This window comes from Rana temporaria, chromosome 5, assembly GCF_905171775.1.
Source record: "Rana temporaria chromosome 5, aRanTem1.1, whole genome shotgun sequence".
NCBI lineage: Eukaryota > Metazoa > Chordata > Amphibia > Anura > Ranidae > Rana > Rana temporaria.
Window position 1 is genome coordinate 70,829,677 of NC_053493.1, and position 13,398 is coordinate 70,843,074.

General features: G+C 40.4%; 1 protein-coding gene across 1 annotated transcript in view; it reads left to right on the top strand.

Moving 5' to 3' along the window:
- The window catches only part of PTPRN2 (protein tyrosine phosphatase receptor type N2), a 1,169,469-nt gene that overhangs the window by 453,397 nt on the left and 702,674 nt on the right, over positions 1-13,398 (top strand). Inside the window, exon 10 of the mRNA XM_040352695.1 lies at positions 6,792-6,878. Coding sequence (XP_040208629.1) covers positions 6,792-6,878 — 87 coding nt within the window. The remainder of the gene's footprint in view (positions 1-6,791; positions 6,879-13,398) is intronic.

A 13,398-nucleotide genomic window follows, 5' to 3' on the forward strand; every position in this document is an offset into this window, starting at 1 on the left:
CTGGTCCCAGGAGGTTAATCAGAGCTGCACAGTTTGTTTAAATCTACAAACATCCCTTACATGCAAACCTGGTTTAAAGAAGCACGGAGGTCAGTGTGAAACCCATGCATCACCTCCTGGATTTGGACACTCTGGGGTTAATTTACTGAAGGCAAATCCACTTTGCACTACAAGTGCACTGCAAGTACACTTGGAAGTGCAGTTGCTTTAGATCTGAGAGGAAGATCTGACATGAGGGGAAGCTCTGCTGATCTTAACATTCAATCATATACAAGCAACAATGCTGTTTTTTTTATTTTCCTTGCCTGTCCCTCTCAGATATACAGTAACTGCACTTCCAAGTGCACTTGCAGTGCACTTGTAGTGCAAAGTGGATTTGTCTTTAGTAAATAAGCCCCTCTATCTTCGTTGGCTGTCATTTGCTATTTTTGGAATAAAATTGTTGGAACGTTCCTGTGGTGTGCATCCGTTCTTTTCTTCCTATTGATCATCGGTGGCGAGCCGTGGCTTGCAATCAGCGCATAAGGGGCCGGATTCAGAGAGCTTTGTCTATCTTTAGGCGGGCATAGCGTATCTCAGATACACTACGCCGCCGTAAGTTTGAGCAGCAAGTTGTGTATTCACATACAACCTGCGCTTAAACTTACGGCGGCGCAGTGTAACTGGACCGGCGTAAGCCCGCCTAATTCAAACTAGGCTGGTTGGGGGCGTGTACTATGTAAAATAGTAGTGACCCCACGTTTTTGACGTTTTCAACGAACTGCGCATGCGCCGTCTGTGGACATATCCCAGTGCGCATGCTCCAAATGACATTGGCAAATCATCATGCTTTCGACGTGAACGTAAATTACGTCCAGCCCTATTCGCGAACGACTTACGCAAACGACGTACAAATTTCAAATTTCGTGGCGGGAACGACGGCCATACTTACCATTAGCTACGCCTCATATAGCAGGGGTAACTATACGCCGAAAAAAGCCGAACGCAAACGACGTAAAAAAAAAACGCCGGGCGGTCTTTCGTTTCTGAATCGGCAAAAATACAAATTTGCATATTCCTCGCGTAAACAAACGGAAGTGCCACCTAGCGGCCAGCCAGAAAATGCAGCCTAAGATACGACGGTGTAAGACACTTACACCTGTCAGGTCTTAGGGATATCTATGCGTAACTGATTCTATAAATCAGGCGCATAGATACGACCTCCCGCACTCAGAGATACGACGGCGTATCAGGAGATACGCCATCGTATCTCTTTTCTGAATCCGGCCCACGGACTGTAGTAATTGCTCACCTGGAGCGGCGTCTTCCTTGTTTAAATCTTACCTGCATAGGCAGGTTTTTTTGTAAAGGTGAACTGTCCCTTTAAGTTCCTTGGTTTGGTTTTGATTGGTTTGCCTTATTTAGCCTTATTTGGACAAAAGCTTGTTAGCGTAAAGGAGGGTGGCAACAAGTGACATTATTTATTTTGTATAAATTGCCTGTTAGCACTAAGCCTTTCAATTTAAACATAATTTTTACACTGACTTTAGAGTCAGAATTCACTAGAACATAATGCATTGCAGTCTTGGCTTTCTTTCCTTTTGATCAGCTATTGTTTACATGGTAATTACACGTGGGCAGTTCCTTACAGGGTATGCCGCAGAGCAGATCACAACGCATGTCACAGAATCAGAATTCACCATTTATAGATGTAAAGCTGCTGAGACTGTAGATGAATAGGCTCTATTTTTTATTTTTATTTTTTTAGATAATTCCATACATCTATTCCACACAGATAACATGTGACGTCAATCCGCAAACTGTGAATGCCTTTTAAAGCTCCTTTTGCGCTTACTGCTGGGATTTGACCCTCTACTGCTGTGTTGCGCTTAGTAATCACTTCCTCACCTACTGTGTTTATAAATAAACCCCTTATTTCTGCAAAAAGCACATAATAAATATAATATTCCCTTTCTTTTTTCAATCAATGGTTGTAATGTGTTTTTCTTTTTTTTAACCCTGCAAATGCCAGAGGTACACGTGAGCGCACACGAACACACAGCCATTCCATGCTTTAATGTATTCTTGTCATGTCATTGTCGGCCCGACAGGGGAGGTGGTGGAACAATGATGTGCTAATAAGGAAACGCCAGGCAGGAGACAGTGACACCGTGACAGTATGGAAAGGATAGATTTAATTAACACATATGTGGAGGCAATGTGAAATCAGTGGTGATACAACTTATCCTCTGATATAGAATGAATCATAGATTTTGAATGGAGGACAACGCTTGGCATAAATCATTTGTTATGTATAACAATCCATTAAAGAGTAATAGCCAGATTCACATAGAGATACGACGGCGTATCAGTAGATACGCCGTCGTAACTCCGAATCTGCACCGTCGTATATTTAAGTGTATTCTCAAATTGAGATACACTTAAATGTAGCTAAGATACGACCGCCGGCACCGTTGTATCATAGCTGTCTGTTTACGCTGGCCGCTAGGGGCGTGTACACTGATTTACGCCTAGAATGCCTAAATCAGCAAGATACGCCTATTCACGAACGTACGCTTGCCCGTCACAGTAAAGATACGCTGTTTACGTAAGGCGTTTTCAGGCGTAAAGATAATCCACCAAAAAGATGGCGCAGCCAATGTTAAGTATGGATGTCGGAACCGCGTCGAATTTACAAAAATTTACGTCGTTTGCGTAAGTCGTCCGTGAATGGGGCTGGCCGTAATTTACGTACACATCAAAAGCAATGAGTCTTTGTGGCGTAATTTGGAGCATGCGCACTGGGTTACGTCCACGGACGGCGCATGCGCCGTTCTTTAAAAACCTCATTTACATGGGGTCATGCTTTATTTACATAAAACACGCCCACCTCTTCACAATTTGGATTAGGCGCGCTTACGCCGGCACATTTACGCTACGCCGCCGTAACTTAGGACGCAAGTGCTTTGTGAATACAGCACTTGCCTCTCTAACTTACGGTGGCGTAGCATATATGAGATACGCTACGGCTGCCTAACGTTAGGCACGTGTACCTGAATCTGGCTATAACTCCACTTTTGTTGAGAAAAGAACATTCCCCTCTGGGTGATCTATACAAGTATTTTAACAAACTTTGTTGCAGAATCTGACCTTTTATTATTCTGAAGAAGTCCCTGTGTGTTTGTCTGTGTCTATTTCGGAAAGTCTAATGGGAGTGGTTTCATAATCATCAATCAGCTGTGCACCTGCAGGGCACTAATGAGGAAAGTTGCTGGGACTGCATCCCTTTAGACATGATTTCCTACAGAGAGTATCTCACCAAAAATGAAATTTTTGTTGCAGGGGATGCCTGAAATCTGACTTATATCTTAGTGCAGACTTCTGGCGAAATCAGTGAGCCAATCACACAAGGAGGAAATTATGTTTCTGGGGGGGTGTTCTACTGCACGTTTATTCATTTCCATGGACGTTTTTACAGCCACTTTTTTTAGCATTTTTTACAGCTTAAAAACGCCTGTCCATGATTTTTTTTTTTAGCTGGAGCTCAAAAAACGCAGCGTTAGCGTTTTTGGGAGTTTTTGAGCGTTTTTAAGCGTTTTTTAACGTCTGGCGTTTTTACAGCTCTAACTCTGGAGCTTCAGAACGCACTGGTCCTGGTTTTTTTTTGCAGCTTAAAAACGGCTCAGCCATCTACAGCTCAAAAACGTCATGGTGGGCATGAGGCCATAGACTAACATGGAGAGACGTTTTTAAGCTGCAAAAAACGCTCAGAAAAGTGGCTGTAAAAACGTCCATGGAAATGAAGCCTAAATATTATAAAACACTGCACTTATTTGTAAAACTTGGATTTATTACTTAATAATAAAAAAAAGAGAGAGAGAAGAATTGAAAATGTGAGTTAGAGAGCGTAGAATAGAGTTATGCCTTGTACACACGAGCGGAATTTTCCGCCGGAAAAAGTCAGATGGAAGCTTTCCATCGGATATTCCGTCCATGTGTATGCCCCATCAGACTTTTTCCGTTGGAAATTCCAACAGAATTAGATAGAGAACATGCTCCGATTCCATTCATCTGGATTCAATTTCGACTGACTAAAAACCATGCATGCTCAGAATCAAGTCGACGCATGCTCGGAAGCATTGAACTTCGTTTTTCTCACCTTGTCGTAGTGTTGTACGCCACCGCGTTCTTGACGGTCAGAATTTGGTGTGGCTGTGTGTATGCAAGACAGCTTGAGTGGAATTCCGTCGGAACTCCATTGGAAAAAAACATCTGAGTTTATTCTGACGGGAAAACCGGTCTTGTGTACAGGGCATCAGAAGATGATAGTAGTAGTTGTGAAGGAATTAGGTCCAGGAGGAAGATGGTTAGATAGGCCTTAGAAAGTTTGGAATTGCTGGTGTCCTTATGCGCTCATCTAAAACAGTGAATAGTACCACCGTGCAGAATTGTATTTTTTTTTATTTGCCAGCTGATATATTTCTTTAAATGCTACATTTCTTTAGCCACTTCAATACTGGGCACTTTCACCCCCTTCTTGCCCAGGCCAATTTTCAGCTTGTAACACTGTTGTATTTTGAATGACAATTGTGCGACCATTCAACTCTGTACCCATATGAAAGCTTTATCATTTTTTTCAAACAAATAGAGCTTTCTTTTGGTGGTATTTAATCACCACTGGGTTTTTTATTTTTTGCTAAATAAACCAAAAAAAATAAAAATTTAAAAATAAAAAGTGTTTTTCTACATTATATTATATGTTATAATATGATGTTATACTTTTTTGCAAATATTTACTCTTTCTTCATGAATGTAGGCCAAACTGTATTCTACTACATTTCTTTGGTCAAAATACCCCAAATCAATGTTTATTATTTAGTCTGTAGGAAAAACTATGGTATATGTATCTGAAAATTGGTAAGTCCTGATGTACTGACGACTCATTTTCTTGAGGCCCAAAAATGCCAGGACAGTAGAAATATCCCCCCGAATTACCCCTTTTTATAAAGTAGACAGTCCAATGTATTTAGTAAGAGGCACAGCGAGTTTTTTTAAATTGTAATTTTTTGTCACAATTTTTGGGAAAATTGGGAAATTAAAAAAAAAGAAATTCACAATATATATATATATATTTTTTTACATACTGTCACCAGTGCAGTACAACATTATCGTATAACTGGTGTGGTGGTGATCAGGGACACTGACTGGTGACAATATGTAACAAAAAAATGCAATCACCTTTTCCACTTTTTGGTACATGTCTTTCTTTTTTTTTTTTTCTTTATGATTTTTTCTAACACACTGTGACCAGAGCAATACAACCATTACCATGTAACATTGTACTACTCTGGGGAAGTTATTAGGATTTTTTTTTTTTTTTGTACTGCATGTACACTTGGAAGTGCAGTTGCTTTAGATCTGAGGGGAAGATCTGAAATGAGGGGAAGCTCTGCTGATTTTATCATTAAATCATATACAGGCAACAATGCTGTTTTTCCCGGTATAAGCAACCATTTTTTTCTGAATGAAATTGATTCATTCAGTGGGTATTGTTGTGGTTTGCTGTGATTGGTCACAGCTAATCAAATGATGCAGATGGGTTGTGAATGGCCCTGTTTGTGTGCCAAGTGATTACTGTGACCGATCACAGCTAGCAATGCAATTGTACACAATGAATGGCATGAATCAAAACCTTTCATTATTTACAATTGTCATGTGACCTGCTGTGATTGGTCACAATGATCACATGGTACCGGCAGCGGGCCATTACACTGATCAGTCATCAGCTGTGTCCGGTGGACGCAGCCACTGTGGTGCATTTTTCCAAGAGGACATCGTGTGATGTCCACGAATGTCCCACCCAGCCGTCATTTGACAATCGGCTGGGCGGGAAGTGGTTAAACTCTAATAATGCTAAATAAAAAAGACTGCATAGTATTTTCCTGACCTGCCGCTGTAGTTGCCTCCCTGCTCTTAACCTGGCTCTGCAGCAGCAGGTTTAATGGCTTCTTCTGTCTGTCTGGAGTGTACTGTGTCATTTCTTTAAGATCACATGGAAAGTAAAGGTAGTTCTGTATACCAGAAAGCAGTCGGATATCACCTGATTCCTAAATTACAGTAGTAATTGACAAGGAAAAGCCCACCCAGGCAATCCATTTCCTTCCCCAAACTGATTTTCCCATGATACAGTGGTGGCGACTTTGTGGTAAAAAAAAAAATTGGGCTGGATACAATCCCCTGTCTATGAGTATATGTCAAATCTATTGGCAAAAAAAAATCTATAGCTGTAAACATATATGATGAAATGATAAGGGGGAATGTTATATATCTGTGTGGGTGTTGTGATACATCAGTATCAAGGCATACACACATATACAATGTGTGTGTGTATATATATATATATATATATATATATATATATATATATATATATATATATATATATATATATATATATATATATATACATATATATATATATATATATATATATATACATGAACACACACACACATATATATATATATATATATAATCCTTTCAGTTGGGGGGCATTAGACTTCCTAAGGATTTCATTTACACTGTATTGTTTGTCTTATTGCTGAACCATTCAGGTGATTCATCATGTTGGCTGGAGCACCTGATCCCTATTCCCCAGATATCACACTCTCTATGTGATAGGAATATAGCAAGCAATGGCTTTTATATCCTTGACAGGCCAAGGTGATAATTCTTATGGGATTTAAGCCTTTCGCCTATTGACGAGTTCCATTTTTTTGCTAATGTTTTTCTCCTCTACTTTCTCCTAACAGCCCCCTCACTGTGGAGAAGGGTCTGGAATTATTAAATGAAGTCGCCTTGCTCCTGAAACAGCAAATGAATGTGTTTAGTGATGTCAGGTAGGTTTCTTTATCTACTCTATATTGATTTAAAGAGTCGGTTTAGGTACAGAAGCCATAATCCTTTCAGTAACATAACATTGTTGGATGCTGGCCTGTTAAAAATCGAGTATACAATGTATTTTCTGTGCTGTCTGTGTTGTGAAAATTTACAAACTGAACATGTGCAAATGTTACAGAAGGAGAGGATATGTATTTCATGAGAGGAGAATTCTATTTGATGAATAATGCTCTGTCATATTCAAACTGCTTTCATTCTGCTGGAAACTAGCACCATTTTCCAAAGTTTTCATTTAATTTCATTCAGTCTGTTAAAATATGACTTTCGTTAATAGTCAAAAGTTTGACATTATGTGCAGTAGTCAGGTATGTATTTTAGGTGGTGTTTGTCCTTAAAGTGGAGTTCCAGCTTTTTAAAAAAAAAAAACCCTGTGATGTTCACAATTAATGCGACACATAATGGTATGTGTATGAAATATAGGTTTTAGAAAGCATTATCTTTTCAATAAAGCTCACTTTGCTGCAGGGGCAGACTGACCATTCGAGCACTCGTGCACTGCCTGAGGGCCCCATGCCGCTAGGGGGCCCCATCAGGGTTGCCAGCCTCAGTGAAACCAGGGACAGTATGCAAAAATCTGTGTTTTTTTTTTTAAATCCCAAGATTATAGCTGCCCAGCCTCTCCAGTACCCTTTCAGTGTGTGTATGTGTACTGTGTGTGTATACTGTGTGTGTATATTGTGTGTCTGTGTTTTTATACTGTGTATGTATACTGTATGTGTGTGCATACTGTGTGGCCCCAAAATCTATTGCCCGGGGGCCCCATAATCTCCTATTGCCCGGGGGCCCCATGAGTTGTCACTCCGCCCCTGCTTTGCTGTCCCCAGTGAGCGTGCTCCCATCTTTAGCCTTGGTTCACACAGATGCAAATTTACAGCGGGTTTGATGAATTTAGGAACACACAGATTCACAGGTCATGTAAAAAGCATAGTATTCCATGGCTTTGGTTCACATGTATGTTTTAGGAATTTGGTGTGAGAAAAAAAAGGGTCCTGTGTGTGTTGACAGGTGAAATGCGAATTCCTATAGTGCAGTGCAAATTTTATCTTCATAGGCTTCCATTGAACTTGCAGTAAACTCGCAGCACACAGTTCACATCTCTGCAAATTCTTTACTGTGTGCCTCCTGAAATCCGCTGTGAAAATCACGCCTGTCTACCCCTGAAGCCCACTCGTTCCTCCTTCTGAGGATACATCGCTCCTGGCTACCCAGCATGCGGCTTCCCCATCTCACGCATGCACATATAGTACAAAGCGTGGCACACTCATTGTGATGCTACAAGTGACGGATGGCCATTGACTCCTGGGATTGATGACACTCATATCCCAGAAGCCAATGGGTTGGTGGACATGACGTACCTCGCCGCGACGAGGTACAGCAGAAGCGGCACAATCAGGCTAAATAAAACATATTTACATTGATGTAAAAAAGTGTCAATATAGACATTACAAAGTGATCACAAGTCTGGGGGGGATTGAGTTTAAAAAATGCTTGGAACTCTGCTTTAAAAAATATTTCCAATACAATTCTTGCCCACTGTATGGCTTATCAATGTGCATGCCAGACATCAGCATTCTTACTCGGAGAGCATCCCAGAAGCATGTTAACATTGGGTCCTCCACATGACAAGCTAGGCTGGAGTTTAGGTCCTGATGGATGTCAACGGGGGTCCAGCTACAACCTTCATGCCCTTGCAGTAAACCAGGGAGATAACACAACTAAAAAAAATAAGCAATGCAAATAGAGCAGCTTCTCTGTGTCTATTGCTATCCATATCAATATCAGGCAAATTTGTGTGAGGGGGACTGCTACTTTGCCTAGGGCCCCATCCTGCCTTAATCCATCTCTGGCTATAACATATTTTGGATGATTAGATCTCCCACAATTGTTTCTTATATTTGGTGTAGACTCAAAGCAAGATCTTATTCCCTCTCCAGCTTCAACTATGGACTGTCCAAGAGGGAATTTAGTGGCTTGTAGTATTTCTCTTGTATCTTGAAGTTTATATTGGCTGTGCTCCCAAATTCAGTTTTCTGTGAAATTGCTAATTCCAGAGTAATTAAATGGACAGATCCCTTGTACAAACCCTCGTATGAACACAAGCGCTCCATCATTTCTGGTGGGCTTAGATAGGGCTGTACTTTTTTTTCTTTTTTAACATAATTAAAGTTGTCTACAAATCATGAAAATTCTATACATGCAAGCTCAAAGAGTTTGTTAACTACAATGTATTTTTTAAGGTGAGAAATGTACTACAGCGCTAACTACTAATTAAATTTGAAAGAAAAAAAAACAACTAAAATACCCAAATGATATCGCTGCACATACACACAGGTGTACAAAACCAGAATGATACAAAAAAAAGGAAAAAATTGTGATGCGCTGAAATCAACTTTTGCTGATAATATGTGTACAATATGTGCAGAATTGATACCAAATATACACACTCAGGAGGGTATCAATAAGAAAAGAAACCATAATAAAAAACAAATAAATTGTGAGATGATCCATAAGTGCAAAAAAACAACCTCAAGTGTAGCAAATGTCCAGTTCTGAGTAGTAGTACTTATAATACGAAAGGGTTCCACACCCACTTGCTATCACAGGCTGACGTGTTGTTGAGCTTTCAAACAAAACACAGGCAGACACCTTGAAACTTCAGATTAATAAGTGTGGACTGGTGCTTAATTGCTTCCAAATGGCCCAGCATATGAGGACGCCTTGCTGCTTCAGGGTGATATAACTCAAAAGGAAAAAAGGAAAGAGATATGGTGCAATACTGTGGATCACAGATTAAGCATGGACAACAGCAAAAAAAGCAGATGCACTCACAAATCCCCTCTTCAGATACAGCCTTTGAACATAGCCTTACAAGCCGCTCAGTATAGTGATCTCCTCACACGGATGAACATCCGTTGATCACCTCACTAGGCTCTTCCCTTTTTTAAGATATCTCTTTCTTTAAGTATTACAATTTTATTTTTCATATTTTAATTTGCAGTTATCTTGAATTCTGCTTATAATTGCTTATATATACCTGATTGAGCCTGCCAGTCCCCCTTCTTGCTTGTTGTGAACTGACCTCGCCAAGTACGGAATCCAGCCCATGCTCAGTTTGCTTGGGATCAGGAACAAGGGGGGATAGGAACAAGGCAGCAGGGTAAAGGTACTAGGCAGAGAGCACGATCAAAGAGCAGGGACAGGATATTGGCTAGCAGTATCTGGCAGCAAGCAAAACACTGGAGCATGGTGTAAAAGCAGAAAATGGGCTAAATACCCTCCTAGCAGCCAGCACCAGGTGCAGCTCATTACTGGAATCTGCTGGCTGCTTAGAGACATCTGCTGGTGAACACTGGAACTACAAATTTCCGCCCTGTGTGGAAAAGTTACCCCAGCAGGTGATCCAGATCCTGACACCCCATTTCTCCCCCTGACAACAACAATGGTGCATTTTTACTTATACAGTCCACATTTGTTACTCTTTTTTTTTTTTTTAACTCCTACTGACGACAGTCTGGACCCCTAACAGTCTGGAAGGAATTTAATCATCCCTTTGTTTCAAAAGTTTGAGGAGCTCTTCTTTAATTGTTAATGATACTATTAAAAGCCACTTGTAGCTCACAGTAAAGTAACTAAAAAGAACTACATTATAAATTTAGAGTGTGACCTTGGGGTTCATGTCTTGTGTTCTTATGACTCATATTAAAAAGATTCAATGCATTTATAGAAAAAGAAAAACCGCTAAAACTGTGTTTTCTCTAGAAACCATTTAAATGAACATGTAATAGCTTAGAAACAAGGGACCAAATAATCCCGAAGATCCTAAAGGTTTATTTTTATAACCTATTCTCTAGAAATCTCATTTATAACACCAAACTGCTTCTGATGATAGTAGAAGGTATTAGGGAACATATATAAGTCTAACAAATGGCGAGCTATACATTCATATGAGACTGATTCCCTTTATTATTACACCACAAATTATATTATACACAGTAATCGTGTTTGCAGCCTCAATAATCTGCCCAAACTGACAGATAATACTTTTTAGCCTATGGCTACACAAGGAATAGCAATGTCACCATATTGCACTAATAATGCTAGCTTGAAAACTTCCTCACATCCTGAAGGCAAGCTAGATAAAATTAATGATGTAATATTAGAAAACAGGGGGAAAATAGTTCACGTTAAAAGAAATCACACCAGGAGTCCTAGGCGCAATACAAAAGGACTGGGAGAGTTTTCTGACTGTTAAGAACATAGGGCTGATTAAAAAAAAAAAGCAGACAAAATAACTGTATTGCCAGCAACAACCAGTCATATTCCAACTTTTAAACACGACGGTACCTGCATAAACAAAAGGTAATTTCTAATGGAAGCTATAAAAAAAAAAAAACACAGACAATTTTTTTCCTCCATGTTTAGGTATGTTTCATAGCATTTCACACATTTTTGTTGTTAAACCGGAGTCAATGGCATGCATAAGTCTCTTTGTTTATCAAAAGACAGCAGGATAACTTGCCGTAATTGACACTGCTGTAAACATTCTTAAGCTGATCTCTGGGTCTACAAAATGACTCTTGCTTCAGTGACTGTGGATAAAAGGAAATTTGGGGACAGTATAGCACCTACCCACCACCTTCAGTAACTGTAGGGCAAGGATCCATGAAGGGGACAATATGATAGCTAAGAGGTTAGCACTGCCTTGCTGCTCCCACTAAGTTCAACTCTGACCAAAAGTTTTGAGAATGACACAAATATAAATTTTCACAAAGTCTGCTGCTTTTTATGATGGCAATTTGCATATACTCCAGAATGTTTTGAAGAGTAATTAGATGAATTGCAATTAATTGCAAAGTCCCTCTTTGGCATAAAAATTAACTTAATCCCCCCAAACACATTTCCAATGCATTTCAGCCCTGCCACAAAAGGACCATCTGACATCATGTCAGTGATTTTCTTGCTAACACAGGTGTCAGTGTTGACGAGGACAAGGCTAGAAATCACTCTAATGCTGAATTAGAATAACAGACTGAAAGGTTTAAAATGAGGGTGGTGCTTGGAATAATTGTTCTTCCTCTGTTAACCATGGTTAGCTGCAAGGAAACACATGCTGTCATCATTGCTTTGCACAAAAAAAAGGATTCACAGGCAACGATATTGCTGCTACTAAGATTGCACCTAAATCAACTATTTATTGGATCATGAAAACCTTCAAGGAGAGAGGTTCAGTTGTTGTGAAGAAAGCTTCAGGGCACACAAAAAACTCAAGCATGTGCCAGGACCGTCTCTTAAGCCCCATACACACTATCAGTTTTCCTGATGGTTTTCTCTTCAGGTTTACCAAAACCATCTAATATGAGGTCAAACCTTAAGCGTTTCAATTTGAATGCAATCAGGCAGGTCCTTGTACTACATGGTTTTGGTAAACCTGAAGAGAAACCCAGCAGGAAAACTGATAGTGTGTATGGGGCTTTACAGTTGATTCAGCTGCGGGATCAAGGCACCACCAGTGCAGTGCTTATGCAGGAATGGCAGCAGGCAGGTGTGAGTACATCTACACGGACAGTGAGGGGAAGACATTTGGAGGATGGCCTGGTGTCAAAAAGGGCAGCAAAGAAGCCACTTCTCTCCAGGAATAACCATCAGGGACAGACTGATATTTTGAAAAAGATACAGGGATTGGACAGCTGAAAACTGGGGTAAAGTCATTTTCTCTGATGAATCCACTTTCCGATTGCTTGGGGCATCCGGAAAAAACCTTGTCTGGAGAAGAAACCATGAGCATCAGTCCTGTGTCATACCAACAGTAAAGCATCCTGAGACCATTCATGTGTGTGGTTGCTTCTCAGCCAAGGAAGTGGACTCACTCACAATTTTGCTTACCATAAAGAATGGTACTAAAACATCCCCTGAGAGCAACTTCTCCCAACAATCCAAGAACAGTTTGGTTACGAACAATGCCTCTAACAGCATGTTGGAGTACCGTGCCATAAGACAAAAGTGATAACTAAGTGGCTTGTGGAACAAAACATCAACATTTTGGGTCTATGTCCATGTAAATGTTAAATGTTTTTACTACTTGTTTGGATATTAAAGGGGTTGTAAACCCTGGTGGTTTTTCACCTTAATGCATTATACTTATCTCCACTGTGCAGTTCGTTTTGCACAGAGTGGCCCGATCCACGTCTTCTGGGGTCCCACGGCGGCTGTCTCTGGTCCCCCCCGCAAGAACTCATCACATTCATGCAAGAGAGCTCGCATGGTGATGAGTCCTTGCAGGCACGCTCCCGTGATACAGCGATACAAGGTACAAGGTAAGTAAACCATGCCTTTGGCTGCTGTGAGGCGATCCCGAGTCTGGCTCGGGGTTACCGCTTTTGGTGCTGAAATTCCACCCCGAGCCAGACTCTGAAATACCGCCAGTAGGGTTAATAGAGTTTAAAAAAGTGCAGAAACTTT